The sequence below is a fragment of the Urocitellus parryii genome, chromosome 2 (genome assembly GCF_045843805.1).
Source record: "Urocitellus parryii isolate mUroPar1 chromosome 2, mUroPar1.hap1, whole genome shotgun sequence".
NCBI lineage: Eukaryota > Metazoa > Chordata > Mammalia > Rodentia > Sciuridae > Urocitellus > Urocitellus parryii.
Window position 1 is genome coordinate 215,560,360 of NC_135532.1, and position 20,085 is coordinate 215,580,444.

Sequence of the window (20,085 nt, forward strand, 5' to 3'; positions counted from 1 at the left end):
GCACTTAGACACAGCTGTGTCAGAGCTTTCCCCACCCTTCTCCAGGTCTGAGGGCTTGTCCCTGCAGAGGCGTGTCTGGCCACTGCCCTGAAGACCCAGTCGTCGCCCCTAACCTTGGGATGCTGCCCCTCTTAATCTTCATTGGATGGGATTTTCCCCGGAATTTTTTCTTCCCCAATAAAAGTCCACTCCCTGTTGTGTTATCTCTCTCTCTAGCTAGCCAGTAAACCTCGATACTGCATTAGGTGGCTGGAGGCTGGAGGCTGGAGCTAGGAGAAGCCGTCCTGGAGCTGGTTTTAAAGGTAATTAGAGTCTTGTCTCTTTATTTTAAAACTCCCTAGTGTTTTCTCATGGTTAGAACCTTCTTTCATGAAGCCAGCACGGGTTGCAGGCTAGATGACCCCCCAATAATTACCAAGCAATGAAGCCATTTAGAAAACTTTCCATCCCCTAGTCTACCATATAAGTTTTAAGATCAGACACATACTTTGCTTCTTCTCAAAATGAGGTCAGTAAAAAGTTAACAGTGATAAAGAACACCTTTTCCATATTTAGGTAAGGATGTCCCTGAAGGGAAAATAGCATTTTAATCTTGGAAGTAGTTAAAAAACAGTATCTAGTTGCTTTATATGCTGTTCAAGTGTTTTAACAATTAAACCATCAATTGTAAGCCATTTTAGTAGTTTTACATCTCTCTTTCTCCCCCAAAACACAGTTCTTAAAGGTATATCAATTAGTTGAATTGGGAATAGAATTGTGGTGGTGAGAAATAATATCGAAGTTATCCAGACCATAGATTTTTAAAATTGAAAACCAGTATTTCCAACTTTGTGTATTTTACGCTTTAAAGGCTCATGCTGTCCAAATAGGGAAATCAGATTTTCAGTTGATTTAGAATAACCATTCATTTTCAAGAGAAAAAAAAAAAATGTCTCAGGGCTGGGGCTGTAGCTCAGGTGTGAGGCCCTGAGTTTGGTCCTCAGCACTACATTAAAAAAATAAAATAAATAAAGATACCGTGTCCAAATATTAAAAAAAAAAAAAACTCCTAAAAATGATTAAATTACCTGTGTATTTTTATTTTCTGCATTCACTACTGAAGGATATCCATTTATTAATTTTAGTGTAATTCCAACCATTCTTGAAGTCTGTGTTGTAGAAAAAGGATCCCACATATTTTCAGCTATCACTATTAAGGAAAAAATAGGATATGTTGAAATATAAAAGTAAACTGCAGCTTATTTAAATCTGATGTCAAGCAGTCTCTAATAAATGTCAATCCTGATTTATTTCTTCTCTCTATAAAACAAGCTTCAGTATTCTTCAATTAACTGTGGGAATGCTGAGGGGGACAGGAATGTGAAGAGGTGATACCTTCTTATTTATTCTCCTCAGTGAAAATAAAAATGGTAGGGAGGGATTTCTATATACCAAAGGATGTCTTAGTATAAAGATTTTCTAACTAAACTTACAAGTTCATTCATTCTTCTTCTTCCTTTTTTTCTTTTGGTACCAGGAATTAAACCCAGGTTCACTTAACCACTGACACACATCCCCAGCCCTTTTACTGTGTTTGAGACAGGGTCTCACTGAGTTGCTCATGGCCTCACTAAGTTGCTGAGGCTGGCTTTGAACTCATTCATGAGTCTCCTGCCTCAACCTCCCCAGCAGCTGGGATTACAGGCATGCACCATCACACCCAGCTATTTAAAATTCATTCTTATTGCTTAAAATAGGTTCCTATACTGATTACCCCTAATCTTTTTGAGAAATTGATGAAAGCACTGAAATTGTTCCCCAGATATGCACACACATCCCCACAACCCAAACTATGTATTAATTTTGGCTTCAGGCTATGTTGGAGTCACTAAAACTCACCTACAGATTAATTACTGTCCCAATTCTAGGCCCACCCAACGTGGTCTTCAAGTTTCAGGTTAAGAGTTCCCTATCACTTAGCAATCTCTGGGCCAACTGGTAACTATTATTTACTATATAATGTTTATAAGGAAATACACTCTAATAAATACTCTCAAAAATAGATTTGGGAAATCCAATGTGTCAAATGGTCAATTCAGAAGACAGGAGATTTACCTGTTAGTTTAGGGAGAATCACTTTTTCCACAATGGTAGGTAGTAGTGCAACATCTACATCATCTTTTTCTTGCTCTCGTTCTTCACAACCATAAAACAGCAAAGACTCAAACCACAGCATATTCTCAAAGTCACGACATTTTGCCTAAAACATTTAAAAGATTACCCAAACAGTTTAAAATAGTGAGTGATTCTGCTTCAAGCCAGAAATAAGAGAAACTAGATTGAGCCTTTGGTTATAATCAGTAAAAACTGTACAAAATATATAAAACATGTATTTCCAAGTTATGGACCAGAGAGAGCAAGGATTACGATCCATTAAAGGAACTCAAATGAAGTCAAATGCTGGCTCAGAACAGAATGAAGTGGTGATTCCTTGCAGAGCACAGCAGACTTGCCAAGTTGAGGAGACAGCAGTGGGGGAACTGAAATGGCAGGATGTTGTGAGGCAAAGGAAGAAGCCACGTAGAAAAAGACCTCCAAATACACACAGACTCGAGCTTCTATTGTCTACCAAGCCAGACAAACACACAGGGAAACTCCACAAGGTCTGGCAAAGCTTATGAGCAGAATGATTCCCAGAGCTCATTTATTTTAGTTGTGTGTCCAGGGTTACACTCTTTTACAGTCCTTTTCTTTATGATTGATTTACATATTCAACCCACTCAACATTAGTCACATGCAGATATACACCCAAATTATTACAACTTCCAAACCCTATCATAAACATCATTAGTCTCAAATAGCCAGTTCTAGTTTCTTCTCTTATATAGAGGCAAAAAGGTCCTATCAATTCTATCTCCTACATTTAATCTGTATTACCCTCAAAATTTCCACTGCCTCTGACTTAATTCAAGTCTTTTCCCACCTGTCCAATTATGCTTTTCCATTAGGTTAAGTTCTGTTAGGATAAAAGGTCCAAGTTCTCACTATTCATATACCATAATTAGTACATATCATTTTAACTGAGAGAGATATTTATATGTAAATTGAAAAACAGAAAGGATAAAACTTAAAAAATTATAAGATTATTCCCAGATACAGTCTATATTAATTAGTTATAGCCTATGCCCTATCTCCTCTGAAAAATATGTTGCTTAAGCATATATCTCTATTTTGAGACTAAAATGACAGAGAAATCAGGTTACATTCCTTACCAACAGTGATAGAAGACACTTACCTCAAGAGGAGTCCAAGTGAGGAGCTGCAATCTGATGAGGGGGTTGAATAACTTTGGCAAACAAAGGCCAATGTAAGCATCCTTATAGGACATGTAGTATTTTGAACGCCATGCTTCAAACTGGGATTTAATGCAGTCAATTGAATAGAAACTCTCAAGGACATCTTCAAAAACCTTGCTGGACTCTTTTGAAATACGATCTAACAACAACAAAACCCCACAGAGAATCATAATTTAGTGTGAAGTAGAAAAAAAAAAAACACCACAGTTCACTATTTTCATTGCTTTCTTTGAGGCTTGAATATCAATAAGAGGCTCATTAACAAAGGACTAAGTTATTAATTGCAATTTAGAATGAAGGATAAACTAAGTTTAGGTTTCATTTTGTCTTTTATGAACTCTAATACACAACCAGTTCTTGTTTTACAAGTTTCCAATATGTACAACTTTTTTTCAATATATACAATTTTCTGTTACAGAGGTTTAGTTTAGTAATGCCTCTTCTCCAACATGGTTCAAACTTCAGCAACCCTGCTATATTAATTATAATTGCATAAAATACAAATTTTGCTGCTGCTAGCTTTTCAGTACACAAACTGCTATGTAAACAAGAGCTATGCCTCATTATCAGTGACCAATCATGTCACTTTTTAAAGTCTATTGGTAGCTAAGTGTGGTGGCACATGGGAGCAATTCCAGATACTCAGGAGTCTGAAGAAGGAGGATTGCTAAGTTCAAGACCAACCTTGGCAACTTAGCAAGATCCTGTCTCAAAATCCAGAAAATGGGCTGGGGATACATAGCTCAGGAGCAAAGCATCTCCGGGTCCAGTGCCTAATAACATGCACACGCACGCACACACAGTCTGTTGGTGATTACAATAACTTCACCTAGTCAAGTTCCCGATGAATAAATACTAGGATTTCTAAGTGAAAGTTTACTTTGGAATATATGTGTAATGCCTCGGATGATTTAGGAAATCTTTTTAATGGAGATATTAAAGTCCTGATAATCTTCATCATAAAATCAATCTTAACATCCCTTAAAGTGAGACAATCTAGCATCTGTCATGTGAAATTATACAATAAGAAACAGTATCCAATATGAAGTACTCTTATTAAAAAAAAGACAAAAAACAAAAAAGGTTTAACCAGAATCTAATCAACCTTTTAATCTTGCAAATTCCAATTTACAATAAATGTAAAAGTAATAAATGGAAGAACAAGTTCACCAATACCACAAGAAAACAGACAGATGAATGCAGAATTTAGGATGTTTTCTGTAAGACAAGAGGCCTACTCTATTTAAAAAGTTAACATCTTTAAACGAAAAATAAAATAGGAGTGAGTATTAAGGGATACTCATTTATTCTAGATTAAAAGCTGTAACAACCAAATGTGGAACATGAACGTTGAGAGGATCCTGGTTTGGACAACAAGCAAAAACATAAAAGAGTTCCAAAAATTTTTTCCCTGAGATACCACTGAGGAAGACTGAATATGATACTAAAAAATAGTGTGATAATGGTACTGCAATTTCACAGAAATATAACGGTGTTTTTATGAAACACTTCAGGCTATTTTTAGGGGCGAAGTGCCACAACATCTACATGCACACACAGATAAAGTGAAATTGGTGAAAAGGAGGCTCTGTTCAATCGGGGTGATGAGTATGGGGTGATCACTGCTGTTCTTTCAAAATTCCTATACATTCAGAAATGTTCACTATGAAATAAGGAGGAGGACACAGGCTTTTGCAATGGCCAGCAACCAACACAATTTCAAATAACTACTGCCAAAGATGGGAAAGATATATATGGGGACCCTCTGGGAATGCCTGGTATTCCTAAGAGTACTAACTGGTAATCTTGATAGAAATCATCCAGGACTCCCCAAATCAGGAAGTTCTTTTAGGGCAAGTGCCCCCACTGCCCAAACTAGATAGGCTACAGCAAAGCTTTTCCATGGTTGGACACTTTTTGGTCACTTAATATTCTTAAGAGAAACATCATGTATGCTCTTCAAGTCCTAAATACAACTTGAATTCTTTGAGAATTCAGTATGATATTCATTATCTGATTTAATGTAGAGGTCACAAAAATTCCAACCATTTCATGGTAAAAACCACAGCCAAATAAAAACCAAATTGACAAGTCCTATTTCCAAATAAAATCTTACCTTTTTCCAGATTGAAATTAGTAATGTCTGTGGAAGTTTCTTCATCATCACTAGAAAGGCCTTCAAGGTGATCTGCCATCTTCCCCGTTTGTTCTCTAGCTTGTCTACGGCGGGTCCTATGGACCGACACAATGTTAGATAAAAGAGACTCCTCCCTTCACAAACAAAGCCACAGTAAGCATCTTTAGTACTACCTCCTGGCCTCTCGCTCTGCAATCCGACGTTTGGCATGCTCTTGATACAGTGCCCGATCACGCCCAAAGGAATCAAGATTTGGTGCCATCAGTGCTTTATCTGTAAAACAACAATAGTTAAAATTAAAGGCCTTCCTTCAACAATACTGAGGAAAGAGTCTGTACAGAATAAGCCATTATGATAGACTGCTTGCTAATCTCAACAGCAGGATTCTTCAATGACCGGTAAACGGGATAGGTTTTTAGTTTAGAACAAATCTCAGTATTATTCTAGGTTCCCATGAAAAGAAGCCAGAAAAACTAAAGAACCAATTCTTTTTAAGAGTTCAGTAATCCTACCCAAATGCAACTGGGCTTATTCACTATTTTTATGTTTAAGTAACAGGACTAGTTTATGCTATTATGATGACTGCAAAAAAAAAAAAAAAAAAAAAAAAGTTTCTAAGTTACCTGTGCAAAGGGGAAAATAAAAGATTATATCTTTAAGAAAGAAGAATGCAGGCAATCACATATCAAGTGGCATGAAATGACAGCAAAGAAACAGGTAGAAAGATGTAAGAATTAACAATTTTGTTGCCAAGACTTTAATAACTTATTCTATTTTACTCTAATTTTGCTTCATGGAAATTTATTTTTACAGGAAGGCAACACCAAAACTAAAAAGCCTATCTGAGTAAGGCCAACTAATACCTTCTCAAATACTACTCTTCCACACACACTTTACATCTCTCTCCCTACTTCCTCCTATTTTCCATCTCTCATTTTGCAAACTTTCTAGGGCATTTTTCTAGCTTTGGTTTCTAACTCTCCTATTTAAATGTATATTTTATTTACCATAATTTTAGTTTCTAAGAAGGAGTTCATATTTTTTCAAAACCGTTCTTCTACAGCATCCTATATTTTTGTTAAGATACCTTTCTATTATATCACTGAAACTAGCAATTAAGTGTTATAGTTTTGGGGTGTTTTGTTTTGTTTTTGCCACCAACATTGCCGGTTTCTGCAATCCCTTTGGTTCCACTGCTTATGTTGGCTTTTCTGGTGATAATTAACAGTCTTCACATATATAGGGCATGAAGGGAAGTTCTGTATGCACAACATGGGAGCTGTCTAGAAAAGGCATCTCCATCAGATTACTGGTAGGTTGCCTACTATTTTTGTTGTCCCCCAACCCCCCATATGTTAATGCCTCAGGGTCTTTCCTTTGGACCCATTTTATTTTGCCAATAAAGATACCTTGGCTCTCCTTCCTATGGTGGAAAGGGTGGGGAAAACATCTGTCTGCTACACTTCACTCATTTCTGCATTTGACTCCCATACTATGAAGATATTCTGGAAAAATACAGGATAGTAACTGGAAGGAAACAACCTAAGGGATTGGGTGCAAGAGGACAGGACATATGTAAGTTGGATGAAATCCCTTCAAGCCTTGTGTATATTTTCCCCCACATATCAAGAGATGTCACTACAATTGGCAACAGGAAAACAAATTTGAAAATTAGTTCCCCATCTCAGTGTATCCTATTCTAGATCTTATTATTTTTAAAAGCTGACATTTTTAACTGAATTCTTCATTAATACTTCAAAATAACTGATATAAGGAAGAAGGCGTGTTCCAGAATTCACTAGTTAGTAATGTCAGTTTAGATGACTAAAGTGATGACCTCCTTTCACTTCTGTAAGAACTATTATACACAATAATCACAGGTTGCAGATAAGCACTTATTAGCAAATGAAATTTCAGCCTATGCTTTGCTTCTTTCAAAAAAAAAAAATCAGAAAATGAACTGATTCTTCAGTGTCCCATGTAATTTTCCTCAAATCTTTTGTCAATTAACGTGTACTCCCATAGGATAGTATTTTCCACTTTCCTGTCATTTAAATTCTTTCCAACTTTCCATCTAAATTAACATACATCATTCAACTCTCACTTCAAATTCCATTGTAAGTAAATAGCTGCTTATTATGAAAAAATAGATTATAGATGGGAGGGAAGATTTAGTAAGATATATAGCTCACACAAACCATTTAACTTAAAAGGAAATTATTTTCCTTCATCAAATCATGTTTACCTGTAATCTTCCCCAGAAATCTGGTTCAGTCTGGATCAAAAAGTGATCTGGGAGGGATGCATTAGTTATTTAAGTGCCCAGTGTCAAGTCAACTTAAACTTGTGTGGCAAAAATAGGTCAAAGCCATTATAAAGCTCACAGATGAGTCTGTCTCAGCTCTGAGGGCCACATTACCATGATTTTAAGCCTCTCCAAAACCCATCCCACACATAGGAGGACTCTTATCCAGAATACCCTGTATGGCAAAGCACTGCTCTAAAAATAACATGAAGACTGAGCCATCTGAATCACCTGGAGTAGTTGTTTAACATGCAGATTTCTGGACTTGGAGGACCTAATAAGAACCTCTAGGGACAGGACCAGGAAATCTGCATTTTAAATGAGTATCTCAGGTAACTGTGATACATACTTTCATTTGACTGTGAGCATAGGGAAACAATGAGATGATAAAAAGCTATGAAGAACCCACATTAGTAAAATTCTTCACATAGCACCAAAAATATGGAAGTCAGAGGGAAAAATGGAATTTAAAAGATTTTCAAAGCATGATTAAAGAATCTCTACTATTCTATTTAAAGAGATTTTCAATTAAATTTGGTTTTCCAAAATTCAAGTCATAAAGAAAGGATTATAAATTAATCAATTTCTACATTTTATATTAAATTTCAAGAACTGTAGGTATCAACTGACTTAAAGGAAACCCAGTATATAAAGCAAAGTGGAAGGAACATTAAAAAGAAAACTTGGGCTGGGGATATAGCTCAGTTGGTAGAGTGCCTGCCTCGTATGCAAAGGCCCTGGGCTCAATCCCCAGCACCACCAAAATAAAAAATAAAAAAATAAAAAATCTTTGCTTTATCCAAAGGGTTGGTGAAGCTCAAAACTCCTTTAATCTTAGGACTGACATTTGTTATGCAATGTAACTCCTCTCCCGCTTACCACAAAATTCCCCAATCCCTAAACCTAAAACCTTTTACTATGAACAAAAATAGCATTTTTATCAGTGTTATGGACAGGATGAAAATGAAAAAATAAAGGGCCAGATAATGGTTTTAAGATAAAATACTTTCTATACTCTCAAGGAGAATGAAAAAATATGTCCAAAGAAGAGTACGACTGACAGAATATTAGTGCATGTTCTTGACCTTCTTTGTGAGGCCATGTTTTCTTAAACACAATTCAAGTACATGCTATTATAATATTTGCTCTACCTGACACAACAAAGAAATTTCTTTAAAAAGGAAAAAGAAAGGAAAAAAGCTCCTCGATTTCTAATTTTCAATTAGGCTGCACTAAGTAAACAAGGTTGTTTAATGAAAAATAAAAACCTTCAAGATGGACTGACTTGAATGGCTTGAAAACTCCGAAGATTCATCTTTAATATCATCTTGTCGTCTTTGGACAAGGCGGGAAGCTCGCTGTTTGTACAGCTGATGTATTGCTGATTCAAGTTCATTAATCAGTGGCACCTGTAAAAATACAACACACTCCGTAACACCAAACTCCTCAGCTGCTTACTTATTTGAGGGTTCCATACTATTTCCGGATTTCTGAAAAAGTACCCTCTCTATGGACAAAATAATCATGAATCCCCAACAGGACATGAATAGCAATTCAGCTTGGCAATGCTTATGAAACACCACTTCTTCTTTAAATCCATGTAAGTGCAATAATGTCCAGTGCCTAGTTATTGGAGCAAAAGTTTGGTTAAGAAATTCAACACTTCGATATTAACAGAGAGCAAGTAAAGAAATGTCAAAAGTTCTAGTGCTTAAGAGAATATTTAAGTACTTAGAAGTCTTGTTAATGTCCATTTTTAATTTTCTAGCACCAAGATCTGCACCACAATTTTTGGAGATTAAAGTAAACCATCATCAATCTGCAATGCCAAAATACCCACAATTTGGCTCTATGAGTACATAAGAAAAAGAGTCTGCTAACTGCCCAATACTGAACACTTAAACTGCTTTCTCACTCGTTATAGGCCAAGTACCTGCTACAGTACATATTTTATATGTAACTGACTGATTAATAGGGCAAAATTTCTAGCTATCACTAACCTGTCTGAAATCCGTACATCTCAAACTTAGAAAATTCTCTTTCTTTCCAACGTTTAAATTTATCCATATTTTGTAATAAAATTCATCACATAAACTGTCAAAACTTACAAAGTCAATAAAAAATTTTCCAGGCTATATCCATAGCTAACTCATTTACTTGATTCATATAGAATACAACAACTTACAGAACCGGAGAACTAAGTGTAAACAAAAATAACCCAGAAAGCTTTCTCTTTATAAATACTTTATACTATAGCCAAATGCTACGAAACTTTCACAAATCACTAACAACCACTACACATACCTGAGGAAACCAGAAATTCTAGTTTCCCGATGGTTAGTGTAAATGGAAAACACACTACTTAGGGTTTGGGAACACTGGCACCAAGTGTTATAGCAGCTTCCTGAACTGAACAGACTGCAAACAGAAAATAAAAAGAGGCAGGTGGAATACAAAGATGTCTAAAATAAAAGCAATTGCATAAACTTGCATGATTCCATTGCAAAAGTGGCAAATGTTCACACAAAGGTCAAACTAATGGGAGTTATTTTGTTCTTTAGTATGCCACACCATGGGCAAACAATGCCCCCAAATCTGCAATGATTATCCTGGACAGCTGAGTCCAAAGACATTAAAATTTGTCATTAAAATTTGTTATAATCTGATGTTTTTCATTTTCTTAAGCAACTACTGCCAAATCATTTTCACTTACACTTCTCCACCTCCCACCCAACCACACCCCCTCTTTTTTTAATCACACAGGACTAAAGACAAATGTACCTAAGATACATTCTTTTAGTCCTGGACATTAAAATTCCTGTAGGAGCTACACAACCAAGCTGGCAATATAAAGAATTTATCAACTTATAATTAAGATTCTGATTATGTCATTTTTCTCTTTAGGTACCTGAATACACTTTAACAAAGCCTAGAGAAAACTTGGAAAATTAAAACCTTAAAATTCATTTTCAGCTCTCATTCATAAGTTTTTTAACAATATGAATTTGTCTCAAGAGTCTGCACCATGACAATTTCTTTACCCTCTCCAAACTCAAAATAATCATTATTTTAGGACCAAATTTAAAGCAAAGAACACAAGAAGAAAGATAAACATAGGGAAACAAAACAATGAAAAGTTAAAATGACTTACAAACAATTTAAAATCTAAGTTCAAAAATCACTTAAAAGCTTAAGGAAAGAGGAAAAAAATAAAGAAATGTATATCTTTAATGGTCTTACCCTTAAAGGATATTTCTATAACAACTAAACTGAATATTCAAACCTATCCAATTGTCCCTAAACACTTTTTAAAAACCCCAATATTTTCTATGACAATTTTGATATTAACAGCTCATCAGCATACTCTTAATACAAATGAATGCAGAAAAAAATCAGAATAAAATACTCCTCTTCAAAATAACATGTATCTACCCCTTTTAATTAAAATGTAGTCACGGTATAAGTTATACGTCCCATTTCCAGTCCTGATTCTCGCCCCTGCTTAGCACAGAGGAGCTCATGCTTCTTCCCCACCTCCAGGCAAATGATTGGTCACAAGGGACATCATAACTCAGACTGTTATTACTTCTCCAGAAAATAGGGGAAGGGGATGTGGTTTACAGGAAAACATGATAAATCCTATAGAGAAGACACAATGAATGCTAACCATGCTGGATTTGACCACAAGCTGATTGAAACCACTAAGAGCCATCACAAAGACAGTGTTCTTTTGCTAGCCTTTGATTTTTATGGTATTGATGCAATCAACAAAGACAAAAGTAAAACACTCATTTTATCATACTATATGCTTACAGATTCTATGCTAATCCTAGCCAATGATAAAGAGAAATATACTTTTCAATCTAAAGTTTAGAGAGAATATCTAAGGCCATGACTTCAATTTTTTTGAAAGATAAGGTGGTAAAGTCCACGAATATTTATAAGCCAGTGTGTCAAACAGTACATTTATCTTAAAGAAAAATTGATTAGGACATTACTTGAGAAATTAGCTGTATGCAGCTAATTTTTAGAGATGTAAACAACCAATGGTTAATAGGATACTAAAAGTTGTACCAACCATCATAATTTAAAAAAAAAAAAAACTTGGAATAATTGAGACTTAGAAGAAATTATGCCCAAAGAATGACTTCTGAAATAAATGATAGGTTTTTTAGACAAAAATACTAGTAAAAGCAATGGCAACTAACTACCTAGGATAAAAAACCAAAAAATAATATAACTACATGTAGGAGTATTTTAAAAATAAGTTTAAATCTGAACCATAAAATGAAAATTCCATCAGAGAAGTACCTTCTATTCTATTCAGCACAGGCCAATAATCTACCATTATATTGAGACAAGACTTGCCAAAGTCTTATTTAAGTGTGCTCTGAGGTATTCTCTTTTTTCCTATTTTTAACAATGGCACTGTATTACCCTCAAGTGAGAATGCCACTAATGAATTGAAGAAAATAAAGCATGACTTTTCATCACTTCTAAAGTTGAATTCAGAGTATATTTTCTGAGAATTAAAGAATGTTCTATATACATAAGGCCGTCTAGACCTCCCTACTTTGCCTTATTCAAAGAGATTAATATTTTTGCATTCTTACCTTTTCACTGAAACACTCAAGCAAGTCTTGGACATACCCTCGCATTTCTTGCAAAAATTTATACCGTTCACCAATACCCCCAGAAGACCCTTCTAATCTTTCAATAGCCCTGGTAGAATCCACTCGGCTTTGCAGATGCTTCTCATGCTGCTGTCGATTTGTTTTGTGCAATTCTTTCATGGAGTCCAACCTTAAGAACACAAAAGGATAAATATAACATATTTACATCCAAGAGTTTATGCTGTCAGGACTCTTGCAATATTATTATAATGCATTTAGATCCATTATTAGAACATAAAAATACTTGGCATGGCATCTTTTCATCTGTACTGCTTTCAAAAAATGGCAGTTTATAGACTTCATATAATGTTATTTGGTGGGCTAACCAAAATTTCACTGTTTTGCTTTTCCCCCCATATCTTGACTACACTTTTTCAGAGTCCAAGAGGTGCAAACTCAGAACTTTCTTCAAAAAGATCATGGAGTGGCATTTTTTATAACTTTTCGAGGCTTCCACAGAAGTAATCCAAGAAGGTAGCAGAACAAAGTATGAAGTCATCTTCTGTTAGGCTTTTGAAGATGGGCCAGTGAATCTTCTTTGCTGATATTCTGCATCTGCTACCCCAGACTACATGTTGCCTGAGGGAACAGAAAGCTAGAGGACAGGTCTTTAAGAAGTTGATCTGCCCTACCTGTCTTTAAGCTGTTTCTTTACCAAATCAATAGTAACGGGAGTCATCTCATTACTGGGAGTTTTGAAAGGGGCTGAATTATCTGTTTTTTGAGATTTGGCATCTGATGATCCATAGGCCGTGTAACTATAAGGAATGCCATAGGATGAACCATAAGGCATTGCCTGGTAAGTGTTCTGGTAGTACATATTCACTTCAGTGGGTTGACTCGCTTGAACCTAGAAAAAAAATGGGATTTATATGAAAACTAATAGTTAAACTTTAGAAAAGAATAAAATGCCTTTAGCATTTAAAAAGAAAAACAATAAATATTATGCCCATTTCCCAAACATCATGTAATTAAAATAAATTACTACAGAATTCTTCAAAGTCAAATACAAGAAGGGTTGGATGAATGTCTTATGTCTTCTTGGTGGACTTGATGAATGTAATTTTTGGAAAGTTAGATCATCCAAAATTTAAAATCGGAACAGACATTAAAAAAATAATCCAGGGCCACCATTTTATCAATGGAAGAGGGTAAGTGACTTGTCTAATATCAAGAGAATAAATGGGCAATCAGAGAATCAGACTCCTGAAATCTAGTCCAAGACTTTCTCTGGGTTTGGTTTTTTTTAATACTGTTTTGTTAATACCACTCAAATACATGCAAATTCTGCCTCAAAACAATATTAAAAAAAATATTCATTCATGCAATTTTATCCACAATACTATTTACTTCTATAAAACAGATCACTGTAAATATGTGGGAAGATGTCTTTCACCTATCTGTATATTTTCACATTCATGGAAAATCCCTCTTCTTCAAAGTAATTTTTTTGAAGTCAGAGGAAATAAGGCATAGAGGGAAGAAACATTTTCTCTGCAGCAGTGGTTCCCTAACTTCAGCATGAATCAAAATCACCTAGAGAGCTTGTTAAACGAGATTGCTGGGTATGACCCTCAAAGTTTCAAACTTTAAATTTCATCTTTCTGATGGGCTTCCTGGTGACGCTAATGTTACTAGTTGAAAAATTACTTTGAGAAACACTGATCTAAGAAACCAGAAATTCCTTCATCATTCTGACTGTAAAAAGCCAGTTTGATACATAACCTCATGTGATTTTCTTGATTATGCTACCTGAATCAACGACAAAGATTCAATATGGATTACAGTCACTTTAACAAAATAGACAAAAGGTATTTTTTAACCTATTTTTTAATTTTTGAAGTTTAATTCTTCTTACCTGAGGGATATTAATTCCTTTTCTTATCTGCTCCTGTTCCCATCGGCTAAGCTCTTCATCTTGCTCTCCAGTTACTAATGCATCATCGTCACTCCCCTCAATACCTAGAACCATGAGCAACAAAGGAAACTAAGCAAAAGGAAACTAAGTAAAAAATACCCAGAAAATGGGATGGGGGGGAGATGCAGTCCTGTTTCACAATTGAGCACTATTGTTATTAACTCAATCTTACTAAAAAATGTATGTTATAATCTCTCTCGTTTGATATTTGTGACTATGCCTAGCTTGATCAAAGCACCCCTTGAAGCTAAAGGCAGTTTTTAAAGTAATGGTTCAAATCTTAGGTTTCTTAATCTTTGCAAGTTTGACATCAATTCTACAAAGAATTAAGAACACTTAATTATATAAATTTATGCATGTAAAGTGTTTAGGAAAGTGTTCAACAAATACCACCAATTACAATCATGTTATAGTTTTCAAAAATTTTCAATTAGCTATTTGTACCCAAGCAAGATTAGTCCTCTAAAATAAAAGTTCAATAAATGTAAAATCTTTTTATTTGGTTAAATCACATTTAATAGCAATGTAATGGACTTTCTATCCAATTAAATAAAGTTACCTATTTCCTCGGCAATTTTTTGTCTTTGTGACTTTTCTTTCACTGAAAAAACTATACGGCGTTTCTCATCATCATCTTCATCATCACTGGCATCATTTTCATCTTCTCTAACAAGGCGGCCTTTACCAGGTTCATTATCGTGAGGAGTGAAATCTCCCAATTCCCGAGCCATTTGACGCTTTTTCCTTGCAGCATGTATAAATGCTGCATCTGGAATTTCTCCTGGAAACAAATGCTAAGAATTATAAAATATGGCAGTACTAGTCTGTATTTTCTTATAAATATGAAGAATATGATAATGCAAGGTACCTGTGTCATAATAATGTTTTAATGCTAGCTGCTGGCACCCCCTTCCCAAACTGTGCCTGCAATGTGTTTTATTTTTATTTCAGTTTAAATGGAAACCAAAAGTAAGAAAACTTAAAAGCAGTATATATGGAAAAGAGATGAGGGAAAAAGGGGAAAACCAAACTAATTTCACCTGTATTTTTCTTTTTAATTTTTAAGTAATAAAACTATATCACTAACCTGAAAAACTGATAAAAATAAAAATGGTACCCAGAATCTCATGACCCTAAAACACTGATTTATAGTACATTTCTCTTATACTTTTTTAGTTCACATGTATAACTTTGTATCTAATTGTTCTTCATATTAAACCATAAAAAACTTTTCTCCCTACTGTTGTTCTATATAAACATCATTTTTTATTATTATATATTTTTTAGGAGATGGACACAACACAATGCCTTTATTTTTATGTGGTGCTGAGGATCAAACCCGGGTCCTGCCCGTGCTAGGCGAGCGCTCTACCACTGAGACACAATCCCAGCCCTACATAAACATCATTTTTAATGCCTTAGCAATATTGCCTGAACTGATAAAGTATAATCAATTATACATTCAAATTAACCTTTTGCCTATGTTAAGAATTAACAGCTTACTACTGATATAATTGTTATTTTTCTAAATTTTGTTCTTTGTAAATAATGTTGCAATAAAAACACCTCCTAGATAAGTTTCTAGATAGGGAATTACAAGGTCAAGGGTAAGAAACATTTGAAATGCATTCATATCGACAAATAGCTTCCCATAAAGACTACAGCAATTAGGTAGCCACTAGCTACCAGAGATACATTTAGGCATTTATCAACATTTCCCCAGCCCAGGATAGGCCTTTTTTTCTTTTTTTGCAGTACTGGGAATGGAACCCAGGGCCTTGTACATGCAAGGCAAGCACTCTACTGAGTTACATCCCCAACCCACAGGAGAGGCATTTAAAAAAAAAAAAATTGTTATTTCTTTTTTTTAAAAGATTTTAATTCTATTTAGTTCATTTTTTATTCAGCATTTTTTAAAATTTCTATAAAAATTAATAAGTGGTACTTCTTCATAATTTAAATTTGGCTAAAAACCACTCATTTATTCCAAAGCTGATTAGCCATGCATGGATCTGAAAACTATTTCCTATAGAAAACTAAAAAAGAAAAAAATATAAAAATATAAAATATAAAACTAACAGCAATTTTTGCTTTTTATAGCAGTTCTGGAAAGAATTGAAGTATTATTCTGAAAAAAGACTTTAGGACTATTTACCCAAATATTTGAAACCCATTTGCTTTAATAATAAAATTGCCTGAGAATAAACTTGGGAAAACTGGGCAAGTTTTAGTTCTCTCATTTTTCTGTATTTGCAAATGTAAACACCCTACCTTCAGAGTTGTCATGTGAAATATCACTTAACTAATTTCCTTCCTTAATAACTATCTTTAAAGATGACCCTTCATGAGAACTTAGTTTAGTTCTGACAACCATTTTCAAGTACATACCTGGACGGAGAACATTCAAAGAAGATAAAGCATTTGAGAATGTTCCACCAGCCTTTGGCTTTTCCTCTTCCTTCTCACTCTCCATATCCATTTCATCTTCACCATGCTCACTGATGATAACTCCATCTTCTGGATTTATGTCTTTGACATGCCCTGTTTTGTCCAGAGGTTGTTCATCTAAATATTTGAAGTAATTAAAATATAATCCATAAATTAAGTAGGTACATTTTATTCAATTGAAGGATTAATCCACTAAAACTTGGAATATTTCAATTGTTTATTAAAAACTCAAAACTAATGCATGAATATAAAATGGCTCAACAGGCATACTTAGGTGAAAATAATATAGAGCACACAGGGATTCTTTGAGAGTTCAGGTAATTTTAGTCAAAATTTTAATAATTTATCAAACTGTCTTTCTCTGAACTCCCACAAATCACTGCTCATATTTCTTTTAAGCATTATTTCATTTTGTATGGCAATATTCCACTCTAAACTCCTTTAAGGCAACTTTCTGTGCCCCGCCTTCCCCCGCAAAAAACCTCTTTTCTTTCAGACCAGATAGGTTTCTCTGGAACTTGTTATCTACCATTGAGGAGGAAAGATTCCCCTAACAGTTGCATTTACATTGTGCTAGCCTGACCCCACTTTCATGACTCAATGTTTTAAGAATGAGCTCTGACTGAAAATAGAGGCAAGTGATTCTCTTTCTAGAAATCTGGAACTGGGACAGAGACAAGTCAGAGACAAGGTAGCTTTAAGAAGAATCATAATATATAAACCAAGACGGGAACTATGGAGTGGCCACATTCTGTCAGAGGAGCAGAAAAAAGGGCTCTTTGGTTCTCAATTCCAGTCCATTCATGGGCTTGTTTCAAGTCTGCTTTTCTTCCACTTGGGTCCAACAGACACCACCACAGCTTTAAGGTAAACTGTCCTGGGTTTACTTTATCTATAACTAACTAATCCTATTATATCTTCCATCCCAAGTAAAATAAAAAAACCCAAGGCCTTTTTACACTGAAGCGATGCTCACAATGGATACAACGAATATAATGTAAGAGTAAAGCAAAAGTTTATTCTAATTCAGAAAAATGTTCTTCTGTTGTTTCCCTAACATGTTCTCCCCCTAAAACTGCTTCAAAAGTTCTCCCTTCTTCTCAAGCCATATTCTAATCTCTTAACTTACAGTCCCAGAGATAGTATCCTTCTTTTAACTTCCCTACCACCTATCTCATTAGCCATATACTTCGTATTCTGAAGCTACAAGACTTTAAAATTCACTTTATCAGATGTTTGGTTACATGGAGTAAGAAAAACTACCTATTTCCTTCTACTCTTTTTTTTTTTTTTTTAAAGAGAGAGTGAGAGAGGGAGGGAGGGAGAGAGAGAGAGAATTTTTTAATATTTATTTTTTAGTTCTTGGTGGACACAACATCTTTGTTGGTATGTGGTGCTGAGGATCGAACCCGGGCCGCACGCATGCCAGGCGAGCGCGCTACCGCTTGAGCCACATCCCCAGCCCCTTCCTTCTACTCTAAACCCACATGGCATCAATGGCTTTTCATAGAATGAAAATAAAACCGCAAAAAGTTTACTTGATCAGATATGCTTGGATAATTTCGGCATATTTCAAAGATTCAATGTTTTACTGAGTTCAGAGTTACTTGCTTGGGATTGAGCAAATACAAGGGTAAAGCACGGTGACAAATGGATGTTTTGTTAGTGGTCTTGTGACCCATCTAGACATATCTATAGAGATGTAAAATAACTTTGTTCAAGGTTCTACTGGTGCTTTTGGTTTCATTTACCACTACTTCAGGAAATTTGCCCTCACAATTAACTATCCCATCACAGTAAACTTGGTCAGGCTCTCTTTCCTCTTCTACTTAACTTAATTGGTCCCTCTAGCTATTGTCCTCTACTTCTCTCTGCTCTCTTCAACTTCCTCAACAATTTTCAGAGTCTTAGACTTAGCAAATGAAGGGCTTTGATATCTTCCATTCTAAGATAATCCAATGACTGCAGTCACAGGTAATTCTGATAGTATGGTTGAGCAATTTAGCAAAAGGTGTTCCTTCTTTTTGTAGGCACAAAGGTTGGCTAGTGGCCAGAAAACCTTCCCCCAGAAAAAAAAAACTCAGCAATCCTGTCAATAGCCCTTTTCCTTGGTCCTCAATTTCCCAACCTCTCTTATACCACTGACAAACGTCTTCAAGATTTCCTTCTTTTTCTTCTTTGGTCTCTCTGGTAAATCTTCTTCTCCATGATATGTATGCTTTATTACAGAGCAGCAGTCTTTGGTCCTCAGTAACTTTTCCTTTATACTGCCTCCTTGTCAATTCCATTCAGTTTTAATTATCACTTCAAATAAGCACTATACCTAAATCTACAACTTCAGCTGTTCACTAGTCAATTTTACTCAAATTCAAGTTAAAAAGAAAACATTATTTTAGGAATATCACAAAAATGGAAGTTGAGTCAATATTACTCATTTCGAAGTTAATTCATCTTTGCCTATAAAGGAAGACCAGAGGCAGAAAAAGTTTGATTAACAAAAGCGCCTCTAAGACCACCATTTCAGCAATAACAATGATATCTATAACACAATGGCTCCACCTTTGGGGGAGGATATTGAGATATTTGGTGAGTGAAATATCAGAACTATATGAGGATAAAAAGCAGGAAGAAGTCACAAAAGGAACCTCATAAACCTCATACTCACTTCAATTTCTGACTTAAGTGTGAATGGTTTTATTTACTAACAAAAGCCATAGGTAAAAGGCCTTTTTCAGTTCCCACTTGCCAGGAACTTTCTTACACTATTTCACTGTACATAGTTGTTTCTCAAGAGCTCCAGGAAAAATGAGGCAATTTCCTATACTCCTAAAATAATCACTTCCTCTAAAAATATTCCTCCTACTACCTGCCTTCGGCATTCCTATATATAATTCATAATTATTCTCAGCCACCCTGGCACATCAAATTTGACTACTTCTTTTAAATTTAGCATCAAAAACATGTATGATGTCTATCAATTCTCCCTTGAAATGTTTCTCAAATAATCCTTTCTTTCCATTTCTTCTTCCATACTCATAGCAAATATTTTTCATCTTTCCACTATTTCCCACCCAGCCAGGAAAAGTCTCCATCTTGACATTTTTAAACACATTATTAATGGATCAAAGCTGTCCCCTGAGTTTAAACTGCTTTAGGTCTCCAGTCTCCAACCACGTGCCAATCCATGCTGTATGTCAATACCAGGTTAAGGTTTCAAAAGGCATGTATCATGTCACCATCTTGGTGTGCCAAGGAACCCAGCACTTCTA

At 35.2% G+C, this 20,085-nt stretch overlaps 1 protein-coding gene across 3 annotated transcripts in view; it reads right to left on the bottom strand.

The window, feature by feature from the left end:
• The window catches only part of Paxbp1 (PAX3 and PAX7 binding protein 1), a 34,552-nt gene that overhangs the window by 11,268 nt on the left and 3,199 nt on the right, over positions 1-20,085 (bottom strand). For all 3 annotated transcript variants that reach the window (XM_026393523.2, XM_077795387.1, XM_026393524.2), the window contains exons 3-13: positions 16,757-16,933; positions 14,928-15,149; positions 14,309-14,412; positions 13,083-13,300; positions 12,391-12,580; positions 9,063-9,186; positions 5,646-5,745; positions 5,452-5,567; positions 3,275-3,474; positions 2,095-2,239; positions 1,068-1,189 (exon numbers count right to left, since the gene is read on the bottom strand). In XM_026393523.2, coding sequence (XP_026249308.1) covers positions 1,068-1,189; positions 2,095-2,239; positions 3,275-3,474; positions 5,452-5,567; positions 5,646-5,745; positions 9,063-9,186; positions 12,391-12,580; positions 13,083-13,300; positions 14,309-14,412; positions 14,928-15,149; positions 16,757-16,933 — 1,718 coding nt within the window. The remainder of the gene's footprint in view (positions 1-1,067; positions 1,190-2,094; positions 2,240-3,274; positions 3,475-5,451; positions 5,568-5,645; positions 5,746-9,062; positions 9,187-12,390; positions 12,581-13,082; positions 13,301-14,308; positions 14,413-14,927; positions 15,150-16,756; positions 16,934-20,085) is intronic.